At 55.5% G+C, this 23,173-nt stretch overlaps 1 protein-coding gene across 18 annotated transcripts in view; it reads left to right on the forward strand.

Annotated features, from left to right (window-relative positions):
- Positions 1–23,173, forward strand: part of CEP164 (centrosomal protein 164) — a 69,537-nt gene that overhangs the window by 43,498 nt on the left and 2,866 nt on the right. For 12 of the 18 annotated variants that reach the window (XR_007479029.1, XR_007479028.1, XM_049714329.1 and 9 more), the window contains 19 exons: positions 48–131; positions 4,106–4,191; positions 5,222–5,389; positions 7,993–8,130; positions 10,829–11,041; positions 14,580–14,711; positions 14,804–15,020; positions 15,861–15,938; positions 16,156–16,287; positions 16,639–16,761; positions 18,407–18,550; positions 18,994–19,077; positions 19,198–19,266; positions 19,618–19,793; positions 20,132–20,258; positions 20,591–20,658; positions 21,131–21,338; positions 22,309–22,416; positions 23,037–23,151. Coding sequence is in view for 16 of the 18 variants with exons in the window: in XM_049714329.1 (XP_049570286.1) it covers positions 48–131; positions 4,106–4,191; positions 5,222–5,389; positions 7,993–8,130; positions 10,829–11,041; positions 14,580–14,711; positions 14,804–15,020; positions 15,861–15,938; positions 16,156–16,287; positions 16,639–16,761; positions 18,407–18,550; positions 18,994–19,077; positions 19,198–19,266; positions 19,618–19,793; positions 20,132–20,258; positions 20,591–20,658; positions 21,131–21,338; positions 22,309–22,416; positions 23,037–23,151 (2,470 nt within the window). In the remaining 2 variants the exon portion in view is untranslated. Of the gene's footprint in view, positions 1–47; positions 132–4,105; positions 4,192–5,221; positions 5,390–6,246; positions 6,394–7,992; positions 8,131–10,828; positions 11,042–14,579; positions 14,712–14,803; positions 15,021–15,860; positions 15,939–16,155; positions 16,288–16,638; positions 16,762–18,406; positions 18,551–18,993; positions 19,078–19,197; positions 19,267–19,617; positions 19,794–20,131; positions 20,259–20,590; positions 20,659–21,130; positions 21,339–22,308; positions 22,417–23,036; positions 23,152–23,173 lie in introns of all 18 variants that reach the window. The other 6 variants (XM_049714344.1, XM_049714333.1, XM_049714340.1 and 3 more) reach the window with 6 other exon arrangements.

Here is a 23,173-nt window from a genome sequence, read left to right on the forward strand (position 1 = left end):
TGAGCGTGACAGAGGAGAGCTGACCTCCCCGTCTCTACCATCTCCAGGACTTCGGTTTCCACAGCCGGAACTCGGAGCACCTGCTGGATGTGGACATGCTCTCCCCTGTCCTGGATGGAGCCCGCTGGGAGGTGAGTCTCTCTAGGGCTGGGCTGGAGCCTCACTTTTGAGGATAATCAAGAGCTGAGTCCTGCCCATCCCAGGGTGCATTTCTGGGAGTTCTCTCCCGTCTGATTCATTAAGACAAGGCCCTGACGGTGCCTGTGATGGGGCTTCCGACATACATGCTCTGTTGCTGCCGTGAATTCAGTCATTCCGTGTCCTCCACCACCATATATTTATCTGTTTATCCAGTCACTTAGCAGCTGAGGGCCGACCACTTGCTCCCGTGCAAAGCGCTGTGTAGTTTGTGGGTTTCAAGGCACTTCCCAACCTGACCCATCCAACCTCTGCAGCCTCATCCTCAGCCCACCGCCCATGCCCCGGCTGTGCCCACCACTCGCCATTGCCCTGGGGCCACACCCTCCACCCCCTTCACCACTCTGCCCGCTGGGCTGCTTTTCCTTTTGTCCCGGCAAGCTCTTTCTTGGTCTTGGAGGTCCACCTCTGACGTCACCTCCTCCAAGCACTATTTATCGTTCCTTCCCTTTGCTTTCCTTTGCTCCCCTTAGTGCTGCTGCTTTTGTTTTATGGTTCTTTGTCTCCCCTGCCAGATGTAAGCTCAGACACAGACCCTGTCCTTAAGGAGCTTGAAGCCAAGATCATTTTTGCCTCCTCTGTAGGGTTGTTGAGAGGAGAGAGATTCTGACATGTGGTCTTTGCAAGTCTGAGCGGGCATTTGGTTTGGGTGAAACAAGGTATTTAATGTGAATCAGGCCCGGGTGCCCTTAGTGAAGCGAGTCCTGAGACAGGATGGAGTTACAAGGTCGGTTGCATTTGTGCCTGACATGTTCTTCTCGGTTCTGCTGGACCTTGGTCCCCACCGTCTGCAGCACTGCAGTTTGGAGGCCTTGAAGGGCACAGACAAGGCCAGGTGGTGTTTGTCAGGAAGGGTTTGAGCAGGCGATTTGTGAGACACCTTGCTGCGTGGACCGGGCAAGGTGAATTTCCATTGCTCCGTCTCCAGAATCTGGCCAGTATTAGAATACTTGGGGGGCTTTAAAGAAGACAGATTTCTAGGGCCTGCCTAAGACCTCATGAGGCGAGCAGCCTCTTTTTGGGCCATGCCACTTGGTATAAAGCAGTAGCAGGGCCTGGCTTGCATTTGGTTCTCATGAGCACCCTCTGGCAGCCGCCCTGGCGGAGGGGGCCCTAAGCTGTATCTCATGACCAGTGTGGGGCAGTGCTGGGTGCTCAGGTTGGCTGACCGCGTGGAGCCCTTTGCGGGATTGTGTCTGCCTCTCACTTCGGGGCACGGAGGGGCTGAGCAGGGAGGTAGAGCTGGAGGGACAAGAAGCAGCCTCTTTGTGGGACGGATAGTCTTTCCGGGGGGCACTTGTCCATTTTCCATATTCTCTGGATCTCTCCCAAGGCCAGGGCCAGCACAGAAGCTTAGAACTGAGCTAAATTAATTTTTGTTCACTTAAATATTTTTTGTGCATCTTTATTGAGATCTAATTGACATAAATAAACTGGACACATATAAATGGTACCATTTGATAAGTTTTACCGTATGTATACACCTTTCAGATCACCACCACGGACAAGATAATGATTATAATGAATTACAAACATGATGAATTTTATAATAGGTTACAAAAAATGACCATAAAATTATTTTAAGTAATACAGAAGGTCGAAGTCTTCTACTTCCTGCAGCCTTACTCCCTCCCGCAGGTAGGGACTGTTAGTTTCCATTAACATTTTTCATGTGCCTTTCCAGAAAATTTTCTGTACACATATAAGCATGTATTTATTTTCTATTTGTTAATCTTTTTTTTTCCCTACAGAAATTGGAACTGTGCTATTAAAAACTGCTTGGCAATATGCTCTTCAAATTCGAGAATAGACCCTTAACTGATTTCTGTGCTATTTCAGGTCTGCCCTACTCCTCTTATTGGTTGCATAGCATTCTGCTTTATGAATGCACTGTGACTTACTGGGATTTATTAAACTGAGGACTGCATCATAAACAAAAAACAAAACCTCGGAGCTAAGTTTAGGTTGGGAAAGTGGTGTTTCGAGCAGTCTTAGGCCGGAGGCTTAGAATGTGCCTGTGTCTCCCCTTTCTGAAGAGTGCCGATATGCCTGATTTCTTTGTCTGGTTCCTTTGACTCCCTTTCTCGGGCAAAAATGTCTAGGGAGCAGGTAAAAACTCTGCTCAAAAGACCTCTGTCTGTGTACTTACCCAAGGTGTCCCTTATTCTGTAGCTGGGGGCTAGTTGAGTTTCTAGCAGAAATATGGAAGGTGAAATAAGAAGGAAATAGACAGGCCTTGTCTGTAGCTTGTCCTTTCTGATTCAGGGCTCCGTCCGCCGATATTAATTACAATCACTGCACTTTGTTACCCATCTTGTATTTTAGTTTGTGAAATAGATTGGCCTGTGTGATTGTTTTTGTTTTTGTTTTTCCTTGAAAAGAGAGGGGGAGCTGTCTGCTGAGCTCGTTGTGCATTGTAGGGAAGACAAGTTGTGAGTTGAGCTCTGGAAGGGAAGGAGGTGGGGTGGGAGAAGGGCGGCCCGCCCCGCCATTGTCTGCGGTCTCTGCCCGGCTGATGCGATTAGGAGTGGCAGCGCTGGCAGGGAGCCCTTCTGCTGCGGGCACCAGGAGGCACTCCCAGGCAGCATTGCTATTTTTCATGTAATCTGGGGGAGCTGGCTTATAGTTCAGACCCATCCAGATGGCAGAGTCGGCCACAGCTGCCGGGGCTGAGGCTGCCAGTGGAGAGGTGTGGGGGGCTGGGGGCATGGGGCTGGGGACACGGAGGTGTGCCAGCCCGGCTGGAGCCCTACTGGGGAAGATGGAGTGAGCTGTCTGTCTCCTGCCCCACATCTCCTGTTAACCCTCGTGTCCCGGAACAGACAGGGCTCCTGTCAGTGTGACAGAAGGAGTGCAGGTCCTAGGATGGGGACTGGCACTGGCAAAGCTGGTTTCTTCTGTGTTTTGTTTTTCCTCAGGCTGGGGAAGAGGAGAGGGGGTATGAGGAGAGCTCGTATTTGTGGCATTATGCCTTCTTTTGGGCTGGAGTCGGGCTTTCTGTACGTGATCTCATTTAATCTTCACCAGAAGCCCTGTGAGCTCTGGTTTGCTATCCCATTTCGTAGTGGAGGAGGTGCTAGAACAGAGGGCTGAGTCCAGGCTGACTGCCCTACTCTCCCCGCGTGACCTCACCCCTGCAGAAAATATGTGAATGTATCAAGAATAGTCCTTTTTCACCAGCTTGCTAAATTTGCCTAGACGCCTAAGCTTTAAAATGAGATCTGGGGTTGGCTTTCTTTTTTGTTTTGCGCTGCCTGGCTGGTAAAATCCCTGACTAGGAAGGGGCATCATTGTCTACCGATGGGACCTGGGTGTCGGGGGAGCAGAGGAGCGCCCCGTCTTCCTCCCTTCAGGTGCCCACACAGTGCCCTTCTCGTCTGGAGTACAGCTCTCTGTCATTTCACCAAGTCTCCATGTCTCCAGGGTCCTTCCTCTTTGACGCACTTGTCTGCTGTGCCCAGTCTTGTTCGCTTAATTTGAGCGTCCCCGATTATCACTGGCACTGGTGGTCTGGGGCCTCTGTGGATCTGGGGTGTTCATGGATGGCTCCACTTTGTACAACTGGCAGTGAGGGGTTTCCAACTGCAGAAGGCAGGATTTTCTTTTTCTTATGTGTTCTGCTTCAGCCTCTGCCTCTGCCTGCAGTGGCTTTAGTGCCTGACTCATCCTCCCCAGGCCAGCAAGGCTGGCCCTGGGAGCAGCTGTGAGCCTGGGGGCTTAGCCAAAGCCCCAGGGCCTTCACTGTGCAGTAGGCGACCTTCTCTTCTGCATCCCGAGTGGTCCTCAGTCACCAAGAGCCACCTCTCAGTGCTTCCTCCTGGCATGAGAGTCAGTTGGAGGATTAAAGGACCCAATGCAGACCCCCCAACCCCCAAAGTATACACTTTCCACTGCTACTTGCCTACAGGCCCAGAGGTTGGGGAGAGAAGACAAGGATGCCAGCCAGTCCAGCCAAGATGAGCTGCAGAGCAAGAAGTCCAGAGGCTCGGAGAGGTATAGTGCGTGGGAGGCCACCCTCAGGGACTTTGGGATGGCGTGGACTTGGGCAGAATTCCTGGCTTTGGTCTACGTACCTCAGTGTGCTCCTGCCTGAAGGCAGATGGTGAACTGACTGGATGGCCTTGCAAAGTCTGCGTGTGTGCGTGAGCATATGCGTGTGCGTGTGTGTGTGTGTACGCAAACCAAGTCAGGAGTGGGAGGTACTGCTGGAGCATGTGGGAGTACTTTGTGCCCATAGCACCATTGTGGGGACAAGGCTCTGTCCTTTTCATCAGATTGGATGAAGCCTTGTGTGTCCCTGCTCGTGGGCCAGGGCTGGATAGCCTGCTCGAGGTCCGGGGGACCATGTTAGAGGGTCGGTAGTGCAGCTCAGAGCTCCGAGCCAGGCCTTACCACATCAGAAATGGCCATGGCTGTGTGTGTGTGTGTGTGTGTGTGTGTGTGAGTGAGAGAGAGAGAGAGAGAGAGAGAGAGAGAGACAGGAGCTTCCAGCTTCTCAGGCCTGAGCCCATGATAAGAGAAGGGCTGCCACCCTGGAAGGGGAAGTGGGTGGTCGTGACACTTTTTGGACCCTGAAAAGCCATCAGCATTCTTACTTGAAGCTACAGCTTCCTGCATTGCCTATAGTCTGACCGTTGGAGTCTGGCTTCTCTTTTTCTCCCTCTTTTCTGCTCAGTTCTTCCATCATCAACCCCCGCCCCCAACACACACACACACTCTCCCCAGCCCCAGTGATGGCAGGAATGCATACACCTGTGAGTGTGCCCAGCTCTCACTCCTGGGCCAAGCAAATGCAGCCCAGGGACCTGGGAAGGCTGAGTGTAGTCCAGGCAAAGGGAGAGCTCCGGAGGGAGTTCCCTCGTCCTGCTTTTCTGGCTGCTTTGGCCTCCGTGGGCTCTCCATGGAGGTGGGGCCCCGGCTGAGGTCCAGCCCGCAGGAGGCATGGACCTCGGTCCCCGTACTCCACTCCCCAATTCTCCTGCTGCTGTCGGAGTGGAGGCCCTGACTCTGCTGCTCTGCCCAGGTTATCTCCTCCTCTTCTGCATGGGGAGCGGCTCCAGAGTCCCCTTCACAGCCAGGCCACGGATGAAGGGCCCCCGCAGCCCCTGGAGGAGCAGCTGGAACAGAAGGGGGCAGAGGAGCCTGGGGAGGGCTCTGCAGGCAGCCCCACGCCCCCTGGTTCCCTGCAGAGGTAAGGGTGGGCTGGAAGCCTCCCAGGGTGGGCGTGGCGGGCTTGGAGAGGTGGGGAGAGCAGGGGGCGGGGTTGCAGCCTAAGCATCCGCCACAGACATTTCTGCTGAGTGTTTCACACAAGCTGGAGAGTTAGGAAATCTGCCTCTTCCTCGTCCTTGGCCTACAGCTAAAGTCGGGGTGCACAGTCTGATTAGGGGAGCTTAGAAACTCTGGAACTAGCAAGTATGTCTTCTGACCCAGCTGCCCTCCTGCCAGGGGCCGGGGCAGAGACTGCTGTCACCCTGGACTAGGCTGTTCCTGCCAGGGGGGCCATTTCCCCCGGTCCCCACCTGCCAGCCCTCTCCTTCCCAGCAGGCATCCCACTGCTAGTCACTCAGCAAGCCTGTGGGGAGCCCTGCTGGGTGCGGGGCCCAGGGCTTCCCTGAGGCCAGCTGAAAGGACCTTCACTCCCTAGCCTGCTCCAGAGCCGGTGTAGACTTGCTAGTTTGTTCCCCTGGCAAGAGAAAGACGCTTAGAGCTCATCTGGTTGGAATGAGTCACTGGGGGAGGCTGCGTAGCAGCCGTGTTTAGCTGGCAGCATCCGCGGAACTCTGCTGTGTGCAGAGCCTCTCCTGGGCGCCATAACCATTCTGCATCCCACCTGGGACGCGAATCTCTGGTCCTTCAGTGTAAACTGCTCGGGGAGAGGCAGGGAGGGGAGCTGGGATCTGAGACCTGAGATAGGGAAACCACAGGTCTTGCCAGGGCCGCTGCCTCCTTTGTCCCCATCACAGACCTTTGACCCTGAATGGGGTACACCTGGAGCCTCTCACCTTCCTCTGGCTTTAACACAGTTGCTTCCTTGTTGCTGTCAAGGGAGGAGATCCCAAGCCCACCTGCCGCCCACGAGAGGGGCGAGGAGCAGTGCTCCCAGGCTGAGGGGCCGGGCCCTGGGCAGGATGAGGCCGAGGGGCCCAAGGAGAAGGTGGCGGTCGGCCCCACCCTGCCAGTCTCTCCAGAGGCGTAAGGGCCAGTTTTCACATGTGTCCCTGCCCTGCACTGTGTGTGGATTGCTTCAGTGCCCATCTGGTCTTGGATGGTGGGGAAGGGTTGCTCTGGCTCCGGCTCAAGGAGTGGAGTGGGGGGAGAGTGAGCGAACCCTTGGTTCTGCGTGCAACCTTGACCCCTAAGCAGCCCCCGGGGCTCCCCTGGTCAGCACCTGGGGTACGAGGCTGGAGGTGAGGGGTAGGGGGTAGGGTATCTCCTGGGTCATTAGCAGAAACCAGGTAAAGCGTGTTTTCCCTTCTACCAAGCATGTTTTTCTTTGAAAAAATTATTGAGGTATTTATATACACGAAAGTACGTACATCTGAAATGTCCAAGTCAGTGAGTGTTTACATACGTATACACCACATCACAACCACCCAGATCATTAGCAGAACATTTGCATCCCTCCTGAAAGTTTCCTCAGGCCCCTTTCCTCTCAGTCCACCTGCCCTAGGTCACCGCTATTCTAGCTTCTGTCCCATAGATTCGTTTTTCCAGTTCTCTAACTTCATATGAATGGAATTATCCAGTACACAGTATATATCTTTTGTGCCTGGGTTCAAAGCTCAGCTGTGCTCTTGCACCAAGCACGTCTAAAACTTAGAAACCTTTCCGCTCTCCTCCCCTTTCTCACCCCTTTTAGAGATCAGGAGACTGAGGTTCAGGGAGGTGAAGTGATTTGCCCAAGGTCACGTCGCCAGTCGGTTGCAGAACTAGGACCCGAGCCCTCTAGTCGCCCGAGCCGTCGACTTCTGACTCTTGCTCTGTAGCCACTGTGCCTTTTCTCTGCATGGAGAGAAACGGGTGTCAGGGTGATACAGGTTTTCCTGTCTGTGAGCTGAGCAGTACAAAAGGATGAAGCGTCCTCAGGATTCGGGCTGACTGTTGGGCAGAGACAGGTTCATGCCCTGATTACTCACAGGAAGCGTCACCGAGAGCTGGCAGGGCACGTGAGTGCGCAATCTCCTGTCATCGCTGTAGCGCTGCAGGAGTGATGTAGGGAAGGGGTAGCCCGTTTTTCAGGTGGTGATATATCCCACAGTGACAGCTCTGCCCCTGAGGAATGACATAGCTTTCCCAGGTCCCCTGGGTGGCTGTGGGCAGCCAGATCAGGGTGCTTTTGATGAGGACAGGAGGTGAGTGGGGTTCAGAAGCAGGACCCTCTGGGCAGAGGTCAGAGGGCATTTTCCCAGGGCTTCTGGCAGAGAAGCTGGCCAGTGAGGCTCCTTCTGGCTGCCTGGGCTGATGAGTCCCCTTCCTTTGCGTTTCTCCTCCCATCCCAGTGAGGCTGCCCCTGCTGGGGGGCTATCTCCTGGACCACACAGTTTCAGTTTACACAGCGCCCTTAGGAAATGTCTTCTGTTCCTTTCCTAAGTCTTCTCAGGATCCATAACTTCCTTGTTATTGATCTTTACAGCTACATTAAGAATGGATTGATTTTCTGGGATTCGTGGGGAGCGGCTCTGTGTCTGTGCCTCATTTGTATCCATGGGATTTTCATTTATGAAGGTGACTGAGTGACAACACAGAGAGGCCCATGCCACTGAAAGAAGAAGTTGTTCCTTATATTTCCAGAGAGAAGAGGGCATGCCACGCCGGGTGGGGCCACGTGGGGAAGGACCAGAGTTGGCCAGGAGGCCGAAGAGGCGAGAAGGAAGAGCATAACCCAGAGCCTTCACTGGGGTTCTCGTGGGAAGCAATGGGCGAGACAGGGTAAGTACCCTGAGCGAGTGGAGGGGTGGAAAGTTTGAATAATTTTGGAGGGCTCTGGGCCTGGTCTCTAGTTACCTGGTGCCTGGCCCTGGGTGATTTTGGGCGTGGGAAATAGATCAGGAGATGGTAGGGGGTGTAGGGATTGGTTGGTTTGCATGTGAAAGACATACTCCCTTTGCTGTCTCTAAGGATTGGATGATCTGGGAGGGGGCACCCTCTCCTTGACCAGCCAGCTTTTTCAGATGCCATAACATCATGAAATACAGAAAATAAAAAGCATGATTAGTAGAGCCTGTCTCCTGCATAGATATTGTCAAGCTGAATCAGGAGGAGTTCAGAGCAAAGGGCAGGTCAGGGAGTGCAGGGAGGGCTAGCAAGCAGCCACCGCTGTGCGTGCTTTGTGGCCAGAGGCCTGGGTCTGGGAAACAAGGATACCCTTCCGTTTGTCATCCCAGCATCTTTCATGAGGTGTGTATAGAGAGAGGGTAAATGAATGAAAACAACTGGGTTGAAAGTGAGCGGAGACAAGATCTCTGATAGTGATCTGAGTTTTAGTGGTACCCTGGCCATTTCAGGGCCATGGGTATCATATCCGCCTCCCTCTCCTCCCTCCCTGCCCGCCTTCTCTCTTTGCTTTCCCTCATACGGCTCAGAGTAACTCAGTGGCCCGTCTGAAAGGACGACGCTCTGACTGAGCCTCTTCTTGGCCACTAACTGTTGCAAACTGTGTCTCACTGATGCTGATACCTGAGGAGTGGCCTAGAAATCGGACCTGCCTCTTCCTCTGGAGTCTTCAACTGCCCAGTTATCTCATAGATCTTTCAGGCTCACTGTTTGACCTCCTCGGACCTAAGCTGGTAGTTTGGGACACTCGATCTTTAAAACAGGGACACGGAGGAGAGGCCCACTGAAAAGCAGTCCCATTTGCCTGTGTGCCAGACGTGCAGGCAGGCTCAGTGGTGCGTGCAGCCTGGGCACACACGGGCACGCCGGCTGATGCCCCATCTCTCCGCAGCATCTGTCCCCAGGGCTCCACACAGCTACGTAGCCCACAGGGGAGAGAGACATTAAAAGGTACCATCTCAGGGAAAAAAGATGATTTCAGCTCAGGCTGGAAATGAGTTGGAGGGTTGATGAGGCTGAGAGCTGCGGGGGGAGGCTCTTTCCGAGGGCGGTATTCTCAGAGGAGGTGGCGGCCACGTCTTACATCTGCATCAGTTGGGCTGGGACAGGGGACTGAGAGGAAGCTGGGAATTGGAAGCGGGGAGACGGGCTTGGGAGCAGAAGAGAACTGAAGGCAGGACTCAAGACTGCTTCTGGTCTGAGTCATGATTTTAGGAAAGATCTTAATGATATTTCAGAAATAGCAGAAGCCTTTTGTGTCTTCCTTCTCTCTCTGGCCTCAAGGGGCTGAAATGGAATTCCAGAGCCCTTGTTTACTTCTGCTCTTCTAATTTGATCCCGCCCGCCCGCTGCCTTCTGTCTCCTGCAGTGTGGGAGCTGAGGGAGGAGGGAGTTTTACATCCCCAGCGGTGGACGGGGGACTGGCTCCCCTCTTGGGCTCTGGCCCCTCTTGTCCTTGATTGGACCACGCCCATATGCCGTTGGGGTCCACTGGGCCACCGTGCCAGGCCTGCCGCAGCTGGAGCACCGCGGGAGAAGATGGTGGTTGGGTGGCCAGACCAATTTCTGATGTAAGATTTAGGGACCTGGGAATGCCAGCATGTCCTGGCCTTTAGGAAAGCCGCTCTGGGAGGCAAAACACTTTATCCCGCTTATGCTTTCGTTGCTTAAAATGTTCTTGGGGTTTCTCTTTGGGTATCTCCTTTAAGAACCAGAATACAAGCAACATAACAGCCTTCATAATAGACATCTCTTTAACCGATACCAGTGTTCCTTATCTTACCACCCGCCTTATGCATCCAGGTTAGAATTTCTTTTACACATTTCCAAACAGTGAATTCACTCTAAACAGATGAAGTTGTGGCATCATCGGGGAGATATGGAGCCTGGCATCTGGTTGTGCTCTTGCTCCTGTCTTTGGCTTAGGGAAGGGTCTCCTGCCCGGCTCCCTTGGCAGAGTGGGGAGGACGGTTTCCCATTCCTGGGCCTCCATGGACTGTTCTAGGTCTCAGGGCTAGGAGTTCTAGCAGCGAACTCCTAGCAGCAGCTGCTGCTGCTTCTCCCGCTGGCTCATACACACTGGCCTCTGTTCAGTTTGAGAGTCAGAGAGCAGCCTCTGGGGGCTTCCCAAACTGCTGGCCTTGAGCCTCAAGTAGCAGGGGGAGCCCTGGTAGGGAGTCGGAAACAGGGCCATGAGCCACTCTGGGGAGGAATCCATGAGGGACAGAGCTCTGCTCTCTTCCTGCTGCCGCCAGCCCTTGAGCCACAGCTTGGGTGTTCACTCAGGCCACAACACACCAGATGCCCTGAGAGCCTCCTACGGGCACCCTCATCCCCAGGCTCTCGGGGCCTTTGACAGCCACCGTGGGGCTTGTCCTATAGAACGAATGCTGCCTGTGTCTTCGAGAGGGTAGCCTTGCTGCCCGCCCTTGGGTACAGTGATTTGCACTTACGATTCCTGACCCTGGGCCCTCTGTTAGGGTTCCGTATGTGCTGTTCTGTATCTGTATGAATCCTAGTGCCGAAAGGTGGGTGGATAGTAAACCTAGTGAAATGCTGCTTCCACCCTTGGCAGGCGATCTACAGAGCCTGCGGCTCCCCCAGAGCAGCTCTCAGAGGCTGCACTGAAGGCCTCGGAAGAGGCGGTGGCCCAAGGACTCGAGCAAGAGCAGAGGGGGCTCCTGGAGTCCAAGCGAGAGAAGATGCTGCGGCTGCAGGAGAAGCTGTGGCAGGAGGAGGAGGCGGCGGAGACCCTGCAGCTTCACCGGCAGAAAGAGAAGGCGCTCAGGTCCCGCCCCGACCCCAGTCCAGCTGCCCCAGCTGTGCAGGGACACCCTCCTCCCACCCTGGCAGCCACGGGGATGCCCGGGGCCCCTCCAGGACTGCTCCCCAGTGGCCCGTGTGGAGGGGTGGGCTCCCTGGCCAGGGCTCGTGCCTTTCCTCTTTTTGGGGAGGACTTGGGAGGCGTGATCATGATGAGGGTAGCTAATATTTTTTGAGAGATTACACTGATCCATATGCTTTATGTCTATTAATTTGTTCAGTCCTCGGAATGGCCCTTATGAGGTGTCGTCATCAATTCTGTTTTGTAGCATCTATAATATAGACGAAGAAACTGAGGCACAGAAAGGTTAAGTAGCTCGTCCCAGGTATGGAGGCTCGTAGGCAGCAGAGCCCGGGTTAACCCAGGCGGTTTGTCTCCGGAGAACAACTACATCGTCCTCTCTCGGGAGTCAGGGCCCTGTTGGAACCCGCTGAGATTGGGAGGGACCACGTGAGGTGCTCTCGGACCCAGAAGTTTCTATCTGGGTTCCTACTCTTTGAGTAGCTGTCTGCGAGGCCCTAGACAAAGGCGACATGGAAGCCTGGGCTGGGCCCACGTGTACAGGATTGTGTGTATGTGTGCTGGAGTTTTATTTTTATAGGAAGAGGCAGTTCAGGGCTGGCATGATGGCTACACAGTCACCAGGTCCCTGGTCTCCTTTCATGTCTCTGCCATCTTTAGTGCTGGGTTTTACTCTCAGGGTCTCTTTACAGTCCAGTATAGCTGCTGGATCTCCAGCCATCGTGTCTGTGCTCCAGGCAGGAAGATTCTAGCTCATTCAGTCCCTTTGAAGGCACTTTCCTGGAAACTTTACCCAATAACTTCTGCTTATTCTTTAAAGGAGTTTTCCTGGAAACTTTACCCAATAATTTCCACTTATATCTGGCTGGCTACCCCTGGTTGCAAAGGCTAACTGGGAAATGTAGTCCTTCAGCTGGTCCTCTGTACCTGATAGAAAAAAAATCAGGGTTCTCTTAGTAAAGAAAAATGGGAGAATGGATACTGAGAAGGGTAGTAAGCAATCTCTGTCACAGTCCCAGGATGGGAAGGGTGCTACAAAAAGATGTTAATATATTTCACTTACTTAGCACTTAAACTAAAGGCTAAATCTTGTCCTCTTGGACAGAACATCCGAAAGTGCTAGAGACTTGCTATTTTTCTATCATATGTAGCAAAGACTTATAAAAATATTTATGCTTAATTTAGAGAAACTAACAAAGCCAACACCCAACTACCCAGAGGGTTGGGGAGAGTCTCTCTCATTAGCCCAACACAGGATCTACTGACCCTGGGTCCATCCTTATGTCACCCCTCCTGGATCCCCAGCCAGAGTGCGTCCCAGAGGACAGATCTTCCCACAGCATCTTCCTCTTCCAGCCAACTGAAACTTGGGGCGGGTGCCCACCCAAACAGGGTGCAACTCAGCTTACCTTGAGAGACAGTGCCTGGGAGGAAATCCCCGTGGTGTCTCCCTGCCCACCTACCAGGCTCCTCTCTCTTCCCAGTCACCCTCAGCTGGGCTGACTGTGCCCTTTGTCCCTCCCCAAACCCCCCAACTGCAGAGGGGGGTCCCTCCCCAAACCCCCCAACTCCCAGAGACCTCTTAAGTCGTGGTGAAAACCAGCCGCCAAAAGTGTCCGACTCAGGGCCTGAAACACAGTAGTTGCTCAATAAATGATGGCTCTTGATTGTAAATATTTTCAGTCGAAATCAGTACAGTGTCAGCGGTCTTGACTAAGTGGTTTCTCTGTGGGCAGTGCCTTGCCTGGCTGTCTTCCAAGTAGTTTATCACGAGAACCCTGTTTCTGTTTACGTGTGAGCCTTTCTGAGGGGTGGCGCCTCCTCTTTGCTGGGAAACTGCCACTTGGTAGAAATTTCTGGAAACCCCAGATGACCTTGTAGCAAATATTTCTCGAATGAGAAAGCAGGCAGTAAGGCAGACAGGCTAACTGTCAGTTTCTTTAGTTACAAAACAAGGAGATTGAGTTTAGTTGTAAGATGAAGAGAGAGAGTTGTAAAATGCAGGACTTAACCTCTAAAGACCCTTCCAGCTCTGCCATTCTGTGGTGCTACGTGTAACATTTGGCCACGGGATGAAGAGAAAGGGTTTCTGGGGAATCTAGAAGGAAGGATTTTTACTTCACTCAAATTTTCTGTCATCATGGAAGAGAGCAGTGGTGCTGATAACTTAAAATAGGAAATGAACCTAAATCTTTTCTGGCTTTGGAATTCACTCCAGAAGCTTTTCAAAGAAATTGTCTTCTGAATCGTGCACAGCACACAGCCCCTGGTCACGTGGGGGCCGCAGGAGGGTTGTCTGCTTGGGATGAGAAGGTTACTATCGTTAGTCTGCAAGTAAGATACCCCTCATAGATAATCAAAGCTTGCTTATAGTTTAGGCCTGGTTGATACTGTTCAAATTCAACAAACATGCATTGAGTACCTACGTCATATCTGTCACTGTGTTTGGCACTTAGGATAAAACAGGTTTTAAGACAAGACTCTTTCTCTGGAGAAGCTCCCAGGCTTGTAAGGAAAACACACATACAAAAGATTAATTAATTATGGTGCAGTGTGATGCGTGGCACCGAGCGGCATGCTTAAGAAAGGTCCTCATATAAAGTGTGTTGGGAGCAGAAAGGTAATTGATGAACTTGGAAAGACTTCTCTCAGAGGAGGGAGCTGGGTGTTGAACAAGGAACATGGGTTCATCAGGTAGGAAAGGGGATTCTAGACGGGGGAACCAGCATGAACAAAGGCCAAGAGGCAGGGAAGAGTGTAGTGGGGTTTAGAGGGGGTGGCTCATCTGCTGTGGCCAGAGCTGGGCTGGAGTCAGACTGGATCCCACCTTGAGTGAATGCCACCAAGGTGAACCTGGAGGCCTAGGGGAGCCTTTGGCAGAAATGCTGTGCTGGGATCATGGAGCCTGTAATCTACTTCCGGCTGCAAAGAGCAGGTGGTTCATAGCCTCTCTAACCTGGGGAGGTATTAGAGGGAGGCAGCAGGACCCAGAGGCTGAGGTTAGACTCGTCTTTAAGACTTAGGAAGCTTCGGACTTCCCTGGTGGTGCAGTGGTTAAGAATCCGCCTGCCAATGCAGGGGACACAGGTTTGAGCCCTGGTCCGGGAAGATCCCACATGCCGCGGAACAACTAAGCCCGTGCGCCACAACCACTGAGCCCACGTGCCACAACTACTGAAGCCTGCATGTCTAGAGCCCCTGCTCTGCAACAAGAGAAGCCACCGCAATGAGAAGCCCGCGCACTGCAACGAAAAGTAGCCCCCGCTCGCTGCAACTAGAGAAAGCCCGCACACAGCAACAAAGACCCAAGGCAGCCAAAAATAAATAATGAATAAAAAATAAAATTAAAAAAAAAAAAAAAGACTTAGGAAGCTTCACAGGCAGGCTGCGGGCTTTTGGAGGCCGAGAGCCAGGGGTTATGCCTAAAAGAGGGAAGGCCTTGTGGTCCCACCAACAAACTTGCCTTTCCTTTGCTTCACAGTTCCCTGACGGAGCAGCTGCAGAGAGCCACCGAGGAAGAGGAGAGCCTGGTGAGAGAGCAGGAAGGCCAGAGGCTGTCCCGGCTCTGCGCCCAGGTGCAGTGCAGCGTGGAAGCGGATGAGGACCAAATCAGGTGAGTGCGGGCTGTGGGCTGCCCGGCCCCCTGGGGGTCCACCCCCGCCTCCCCCAGGGCCCAGGCCCATCCCCACCCGCTTGTCTGCCCAGGGCCGAGCACGAGGCTTCCCTGCAGAGGCTGCGAGAAGAGCTGGAGTCTCTACAGAAGGCTGAGAGGGCCAGCTTGGAAGAGAGAAACAGGCAGATGCTGGAGCGTCTCAGGGAAGACATGGAGGCTTCGGAGAAGAGAGAGCAGGCCGCCCTGAACACAGAGAAGGAGAAGGCCTTGCAGCAGCTGAGGGAGCAGCTGGAAGGGGAGAGGAAAGACGTGAGCGCCCCCCTCCCCACCCCAATGTGATCCTGGGCTGCCTGGGGAGGAGCTGAGCGCTGAGGAAGAGGAAGCGCCAGCCTTGGGGCGCAGGGTGGGGAGCCAGGTGGAGAACGGGTGTCTGCGTGGATGGGCAACGAGATGTCGGGCCGGCTGTCTGGGCCCGTGTGGACCTGGCGTGTGCATTTGGGAAGATTTCATGACTGAAAGAACTTAAACCAGACCAGAGCTCTTGAGACAAAGCGGCCTTGTCCTTGTCCCTGAGGGGCAGCTGTGAGGACCTCGCGTTCCTCTCCTTTCCTCCCCTGCCTCAGAGTAAGAGGCTAGCCTGCTCAGAGGAATTTTTTCTCCTTTGTCCTTACTCCCTGTCCCTCCAGTCCAGTGGGTCTGTCTCTAGGTAAGAGGCTGAAGTAGGTAATAGGCCACATGGAACTTTTGTTTTCTTTTGGTGATGGGTGGAGTTTCAGCTCTCAGGCCCAGGGTGTCTGCAGCGAGGCGTGGGGGTGTGGGGACATCGTTGTACTGCACGCGCTCTGGGAGGTGGTGCTGAGACGCACAGGCAGGAGTATTGCCTATGTACCGGTGGCCTAGAGGCGGGGGAATGGAAGCCGTGACCGAGCCTTACTGAAAGGCCCGTCCATTCTGGCGTTCACGTCCCCGTTCGTTTGGGAGGTGCAGACTTGAGGGGCAGTTATTTCAGAGGAATCAAAGATGTGCCTGCGGTTCCCCTGGAGTGCTTAACTCGAGAGGCATTGGGGGTGGTCTTCTGGCTCTCCTCGTCTCAGCTCAGAGCCCGGCCAGCCTGCCCTGCGTCCTCACAGGCCCTCTGCTCTGCCCCAGGCGGTGGCAGCGCTGGAGAGGGAGCACAGGGAGGAGCTGGAGTGGCTGTCTTCCTCGCTGGAGGCCAAGCACAGGGAGGTGAGGCGCGGTGGCCCTGGCCGGCGGGGCAGACCCTGGGCATCCTGGGGTGTGAGCCGCGGGACCCCTTCACCCACACCCCGTCCCCTAGGGAGGGAGTCTCCCTCTCCTGCAGCCCCCGGGGGGATGGGTGCTGGGACCCTGGGAAGCAAGTCCCCCGCGGCCACTCTGCAGCGCTCTCTGCGGGTCACGCTCCCCTGTGTGGGTGCCTCCTCAGGTGGTCTCCAGCCTCCAGAAGAAGATGGAGGAAGCTCATCAGAAAGAGGAGGCCCAGCTGCAGGAGAGTCTTGGGCGGGCGGAGCAGAGAGCTCATCAGAAAGTTTATCACGTTCTCGAGTACGAGCAAGAGGTGAGTGCTGGTCTGCTCCTTCGACTGTGTACCTGTCATGGACACCCTGACGGTCGGCCGAGCCATCCTGGCCCAGGGGTCCTCTGCTTTGCTTTGGACAGCTCAGTTGGGGTCAGGACTTCAGGGTCCGTTTTCATGCCTTAGCTCCCTGGAGGCCAAGTGCTTCTCCACCCCCATGCCCTCTATGTGAGGAGGAGGGCATGCTGGGTGTGGCCGTGTGTATGTCACCTGACGTGTGGACATTGGGGAGGTTGTGTCACATGTGTGTATGAGTCCCTTCAAGTGCTTCAGTCCCCGGGTGCTGCTCCAGCCTCAGTCCTGCATGTCGCATCCCTGCCGCCTGCCCTGCAGCTCAGTGGCCTCCTGAGAGAGAAGCGCCAGGAGGTGGAGAAGGAACACGAGAGGAAGATGGACAAGATGAAGGAGGAGCACCAGCAAGTGGTGGCTGAGGCCAGGGAGCAGTATGAAGCCGAGGTGACCTCACCACGTTCCCTGGCACTTGCACGCGTGCACACACACACACCCCGGGGTCACACACCCACACACCCACACACACCCCGGGGTCACACACACACACACACACACACACACCCCGGCGTCACACACACACACACCGGGGTCTCACACACACACACACACACACACACACACACACACCCCACACATACACACCCCACACACACCCCGGGGTCACACACACACACACACACACCCCACCCCCCACACCCTGAGGTGACTTCACCACATTCCCTGGCATGTGCATGTGCGTGTACACACACACACACACACACCCCACACACACCCCAGGGTCACACACACACACACACACCCCGGGGTCACACACACACACACACCCCACACACCCCACCCCCCACACCCTGAGGTGACTTCACCACGTTCCCTGGCATGTGCATGTGCGTGCACACACACACGCACACACACACCCCCACACCCCCACACCCCCCGAGGTGACTTCACCACATTCCCTGGCATGTGCGTGCACACACACACACACACACACACACACACACACACCCGGGTCACACACACCCCGGGGTCATTCCCAGCTGGCCCGTGGTCAGGGATGGTGGGAGGCTTTCTTTCCCGGCACCCTGCAATGGTGAGATCGTGTTTTGCCTTTTTACTAAAGCATTAGGTGAGGAGCGATTCCTCCCCATCAGCAGGCTGCACTTTGCTCTCATATTAATAATAGCTGACGTGTGTTGAGCTTGTACGACGTGTCGGGCACTGTCCTAAGCTCTTTATGTATATTACCTCATTTAGTCCTCACGACACCCTTAGGGGGTTCATACTATCATTATCTCTATTTTAAAAAGAGGGAACTGAGACTTGGGGAATGTAAGCAACTCTCCCAAGCCCACCCTGGCTAGTAAGTAGAGGAGCTAGGATTCAAGCCAGAATGTCTGACTCCAAAGTCTTCAATTTTAACCACCCAACACCGTGCCACCAGGGTTAATAGAAATTCCAGGACACCAGGAAATAGGCTGGCAAGAGCCACCCAATATTTAGATATTATCTGCCCGACTTCAGCCTTCGGTGGGAGCGTTCAGTGACTTAAGTGGACCCATGCCGGCTTGCTCACGTTGGGGGTGGACGAGGGGGAGGGCTGGTGGCTGACTTTAACCCAGAGCCAGGCCTCTACCCAGGGTTTCTAGGCTACTCCTCCAGTAACTGGAACCGGTATCCCAGACTCTTTGCGCCAGGGCAGAAATAGCGGCCCATCGTGGTGAAATGTAGTTGACTCCCTTCCCAAACCCGTTCTGCCCTTGCTGAGCAAGAGTGAGAATTTAGTAACAATCTCTCTTCCCTTAAGGAACGAAGGCTGTACGTGCAGGGGTGGTGGGTGAGGCCGGCTTCCACCCAGGGATTTCTCAGCACGTCTGACCAGCATTGTTTCAGCAGCAGAGAGCCAGGGTGCAGGCTTTCTGGGGGCGGGACCTCGCCGTCCTCAGTGCTCTCCTGCTCTTCTCCAAGAGCCGGCCTTAGAGGCCTGTTGGGGTCCCTGATGGCACTGACCCAAGGCTGCAGGGTGGGCTGTGGTTTTAGGGGTGGGAGGGGCGGCTGTGGTTTCCCACCGGCGGCCCCACCGTCTGTGCAGGAGAGGAAGCAGCGGGCCGAACTCCTGGGGCACCTGACGGGAGAGCTGGAGCGGCTGCGCAGGGCCCACGAGCGGGAGTTGGAGACAGTGAGGCAGGAGCAGGACCGGCAGCTCGAGGACCTGCGGCGGCGGCCCCGGGAGCAGGTGGGGGCCCCGGACAGACAGACGGTCGCTTGGGGCCCGCCCTGCCCGACCCCTCCACCCCGGGTAGAAAAGTGCTGGGGGCCGGCACTGCAGCAGCAGCAGACGGAGCCTGACAGCTTCAGGGGTGGGGGTCTCTTGCTGGCCATGTGCAAGCTGGGGCATCCTTGCGCTTTCATTTTCTGGGCCGGGGAGCATCCCCAGGACTAGAGGCGGAGGTCAGCAGCCCCAGGGCCTCGGGGTTGGCACCTTCGCCTCTCCTCGCCCCCGCTGAAATAGACGAGAGGTGGTGCTCTGCTGGGAGGCCGTGGGGGCAAGTGGGGGAAGCCAGCCCAGCTTGGAGCGGGCGGTATGGGGTGGTAGGTCACAAACCCGTCCTGCCGCTCAGCACGTGCCTGTGCTCTTGCTACGCTCACGGCTTTCTCTCCACCTACACTTCTGTGCAGGAAAGGAAACTCCAAGATTTAGAGGTGGAGCTTGAAACCAGAACCAAGGATGTCAAGGCCAGATTGGCTCAGCTGGATGTCCAGGTGCGGGAGCGGGGGCGGAGGACAGGTTCTCGGGGGCCCTGGACCTTGGAGTCAGCTTCCCCGGGAGAGGACCCGGGGCCCGGAGATGGCCAAATGGCCGGTCCTCTCCTTCGCCCGCAGGAGGAGGCCGCCCGGAAGGAGAAGCAGCAGCTCCTCGATGCGCAGAGGCAGTTTGCGTTGGAGCGCGAGGTTTGGCGGCCTCTCCTGTCCTCTCTCCTCTATCTCCCCTATTCCATTTCCTTCCCTCCCGCACCCCTTTGTTCACCGGATCTGTCCACGGAATTGGGTTCCAGACTATGTTGGCTGCTATTGCACAAATAGCCCCAGCGTGTGGGACCAGCTCAGGAGCCGCCGGGGGTGGCTGCCGAGGGGGACACTGGGGGGGACACTGCCGCTGACGGCAGACACAGGCCTTCAGTGTGCCTGGTTCCATCCTCTCCCCATTGCTCTTCCCTGTTGTCTGGTGCTACCCGCTCCCTGCCTGCCCTGCCCCCCACCCCCCATGTCTCTGGGTGTGTCTCTCTTTCCTCCTGCCCCCAGGAAGCCGCAGCCACCCGTCAGCACCTGGAGGAGGCAAAGAAGGAGCACAGCCACCTGCTGGAGTCAAACCGGCAGCTCCGAAGAATCCTCGAGGAGCTTCAGGCCCGCAAGTTGGAGCTGGAGTCCCAGGTGGATTTGCTGCAGGCCCAGAGTCAGAGGCTGCAGAAGCATGTCAGGTGGTCTGTACCCCTGCACTTAGCCACCCCTACTGCCTCTCGCCTGCCCTCTGACCTCTGCTGCTCATGGGCCCTTTCTACTCACGGCCCAGTTAACAGGCAGAGGTGGGGCCAGGTGGAGGGGCTGCGTTTTGTGGGGAGTTGGGGCTGTGAGTAGCCGGGGGTCCCTGGTTCTACTGTTCATGCCCCAGCTCTGCCTCCAGGGTCTTTGACAGGAGTGAAGGGATGGAGATGGTTCTCCCCGCTTCCCCCCAGGAGTCCTGACAGTGTGCTGCCTGGTCTGCTTCGTCATGTGACCCTGCCTCCCCCCACCTCCCCCCCCTCGTCTCCCACCACAGTGACCTGGAGGCCAAAGCTCAGAGGAAGCAGGACTTGCTGAAAGAGCTGGCGGTGGAAGAGAGTGATGCTTCCTCACGTTTTGAGCCTGATCTCCACATTGAGGACCTGAGGAAATCCCTTGGGACGGTGAGCTTTTCTGTGCCTTGGGAGGGTCAGGGTGGCTGGGCTAGGGCAAGGCCCCAGGCACCAGGAGGGGGCGGGGCACCGGGGCGTGGGGCTCCAGGAAGACTCTGGGCTCCTGGAGGGGTCCTGGCTCTGTTCTGCATAGAACCTTAGTCTCCTATTCTTATCATTCCTAGTCCCCTTCTTCATCAGTCAGATTATATCTGTAAGTGAATAGTCCAGTGGCTGGCAGAACCATTTCTGTGTCTGGGCCACTAGGAGGGACTTTGGGGTCCTTGGAGCCTGTAGTGTATCTGATGTTACCTTCAATGGGCCTTTTCTACTGTGTGTCCTAGAACCAGACTAAAGAGGTATCCTTTTCCCTCTCCCAGAGCAAGGAGGAGACCGACTTGTCCTTGGACAGGTGAGTTCCAATAACCTGTCTTATTTTGCGTTGAGGATGCCAGGAAGGGGTAAGTGAGTGCCTGCGTCACAGAGCTGGGGTGGACTGAAACGTGACGGTGGTCTCCAGCGGGGCTCGGTTCAGGGAAGGGGCCCTGGGTGCCTGAGGAATCGTCTCTGACAAGCCAAGAAGGTGCCCATGGTGATCTCTGGCATCTGCTGACCTCTGCTTGTGGGTCAGGCTGATGGGAGTGTCTAGCCATCTCTGGAGGCCTCAGGCACGTTCCCTTTCATAGTCAGGGTGGGAGGACTCAGCGCAGCCCGTGCCCCGTGCTCTGTGGGTATTTAGTGGCGATGTCCCGGCACTCTGCCCGGCCCCAGCACTGCAGTCTGTGCTCAGGATGGGCATCTGCTCGGGAAGTGGTTGTGACCCCCAGCAGGGGTTCTCAGAGAGTGTGCGTCCCCCTCCAACCCCCCGCCCTGTCCCCCCGCAGCGCCCGGCACTACCTCTCTGCCGAGGGGGTAGCTCTCCGCAGCGCCAAGGAGTTCCTGGTCCGGCAGACGCGCTCCATGCGGAGGCGGCAGACAGCTCTGAAGGCTGCCCAGCAGCACTGGCGCCACGAGCTGGCCAGCGCTCAGGAGGCGGCCAAGGACCCGCCAGGCACCAAGGCCCTGGAGGACATGTGCAAGGACCTGGAGGAGGTCAGGAGCCCGGGGGAGGCCTGGGGCAGCCGGCGGTACTCCCTTTGGGCTCGCCCTCAGTTGATCATTCTGGGGACTACACGAGAGTGGTCACATGGGCCTTGGGGTCACTGGACAAGTCTAGGGAGACCAGACAGGACATATAGGATAAGATCTCCACGAGGATGGAAGCTTCCTTACATTTACGTGCCAGTGCAGTGTGTGGAATGCTTTCTCTAATAGGAAGTCATTTGGGCCTCACAGTAGCCATAGATGATGTGCAAGGTAGTAGTGGTATTCCCATTTTCTAGGGGAAGAGGAGAGACGTTCCACAGTGCTTGGCCATTCCATCACACTCAGGACTTCACTCAGAAGTGAAAACCTTTTGAGCACACTTGGCATAAGCTTGAGTTACTTCTCTGTTTTCCTTCTCTGAGACCCTGATTTGCAATGAAACGGCAGAGACGCTGTGGTTATTATCAGTGGGATCACAGCTCTCTCTGCCATTCGGGGGTCTTGGCAGACGATCATACCTGGCCCCTTAGAATTCTGAGGGTGCTCAGAGCTGGTGCGTGAGCTGTGGCCCCTAAGCCTGGCTGGGGGCGGCAGAGGGGCAGCCTTCCCAGGGACACCTGCATGCTGCCCCCGGCCCTGTCACTGCTCTGCTGAATCCCTCCTGCTGCTGCCGCTGATAGTACTGGTAGTTGGAGCAGTGATAATAATAACCATTTGGTTAACAGTAACCATTTGAGAATTTATTAGGAGTGGGCATAGTGGAGGGCATGTAGCATACTCTATCTCTTCTAATCCTCCCTCACAACCCTATGAGAAGTAGTATTTCTGTTTTTTAGATGAATGTCCAGACTGAGAGTTCAGTTATTTGTTCAAGATCACCCGGATCAGCCGGCCTACCAACGGCAGAGCTGGGCCTCCGGCATCTGCCTGGGTGGTTAGTCACCGTCTTTCTCCTCCCCTTTCTTCGTGGCTGCAGGAGACCAGGCACCTGGATGAGATGAAGTCAGCCATGCGGAAAGGCCACGACCTGCTGAAGAAGAAGGAGGAGAAGCTGCATCAGCTGGAGTCTTCTCTCTGGGACGAGGTGCAGCCCAATTTCTGCCGTGGCCTCCCTCCTCTATTCCTGGGATTCGGTTGGGTTCTTTGGTCCTGTGTCGGGACAGCTGGGCTGCCAGGGCCCAGGATTGGCAGTAGGCTTAGGAATTCTGGGCTGGTGAAAACGGCAGTGGCTTCAGCTTTGAATTTGTTGAACACATCTGGGGCTTTGGATATCTGTGCTGAGTGGTCCTGAGCAGACCCGGAGCCTCTTGCTGAAGGTTCTTGGGAGGGGACTGGCCCCTGCCCTGGTGCCCGAGGAGAAGTTTGCCCCGGGTGTCAGGAATAGAGGCTCCTAGAAGGTTTCCCTACCTTCCCTTTCCCCCAGATGCCAGAGGTGTAGGTACAACAGGAGGGAAGCTTAGGTGGAGAGACACCATGGGGAGTGTTTACTGAGGGGGGGAAGGGTTGGGGTCTGCCTGGTCCTGGTGGCCCTACTGCCCTATCTTCGGTGGCTGAGTTCTCTTAGCCTCTCCTGTAAGGCAGCCTATATGACGTGCCTCTCCTAGAACTTTGGGCCCAGAGAGCCTACCCACCAAGTCCTCAGGTGTCACGAGGGCAGTGGGCAGAAAGCACAGGGCAAGTCCTTACCGCCGCTTCACCCACCAGGCTTCAGATGAAGACACTCTGAGAAGACCCCCCACCAAGAAGGTGGTGACCTTTGACCTCAGCGACCTGGAAGACGGGAGCAGTGACAGTTCCGAATCCTGCCCCCTGCCTCACAGTGAGTGGGGTATCCACGGGGA

Source organism: Orcinus orca, chromosome 8, assembly GCF_937001465.1.
Source record: "Orcinus orca chromosome 8, mOrcOrc1.1, whole genome shotgun sequence".
Lineage (NCBI taxonomy): Eukaryota > Metazoa > Chordata > Mammalia > Artiodactyla > Delphinidae > Orcinus > Orcinus orca.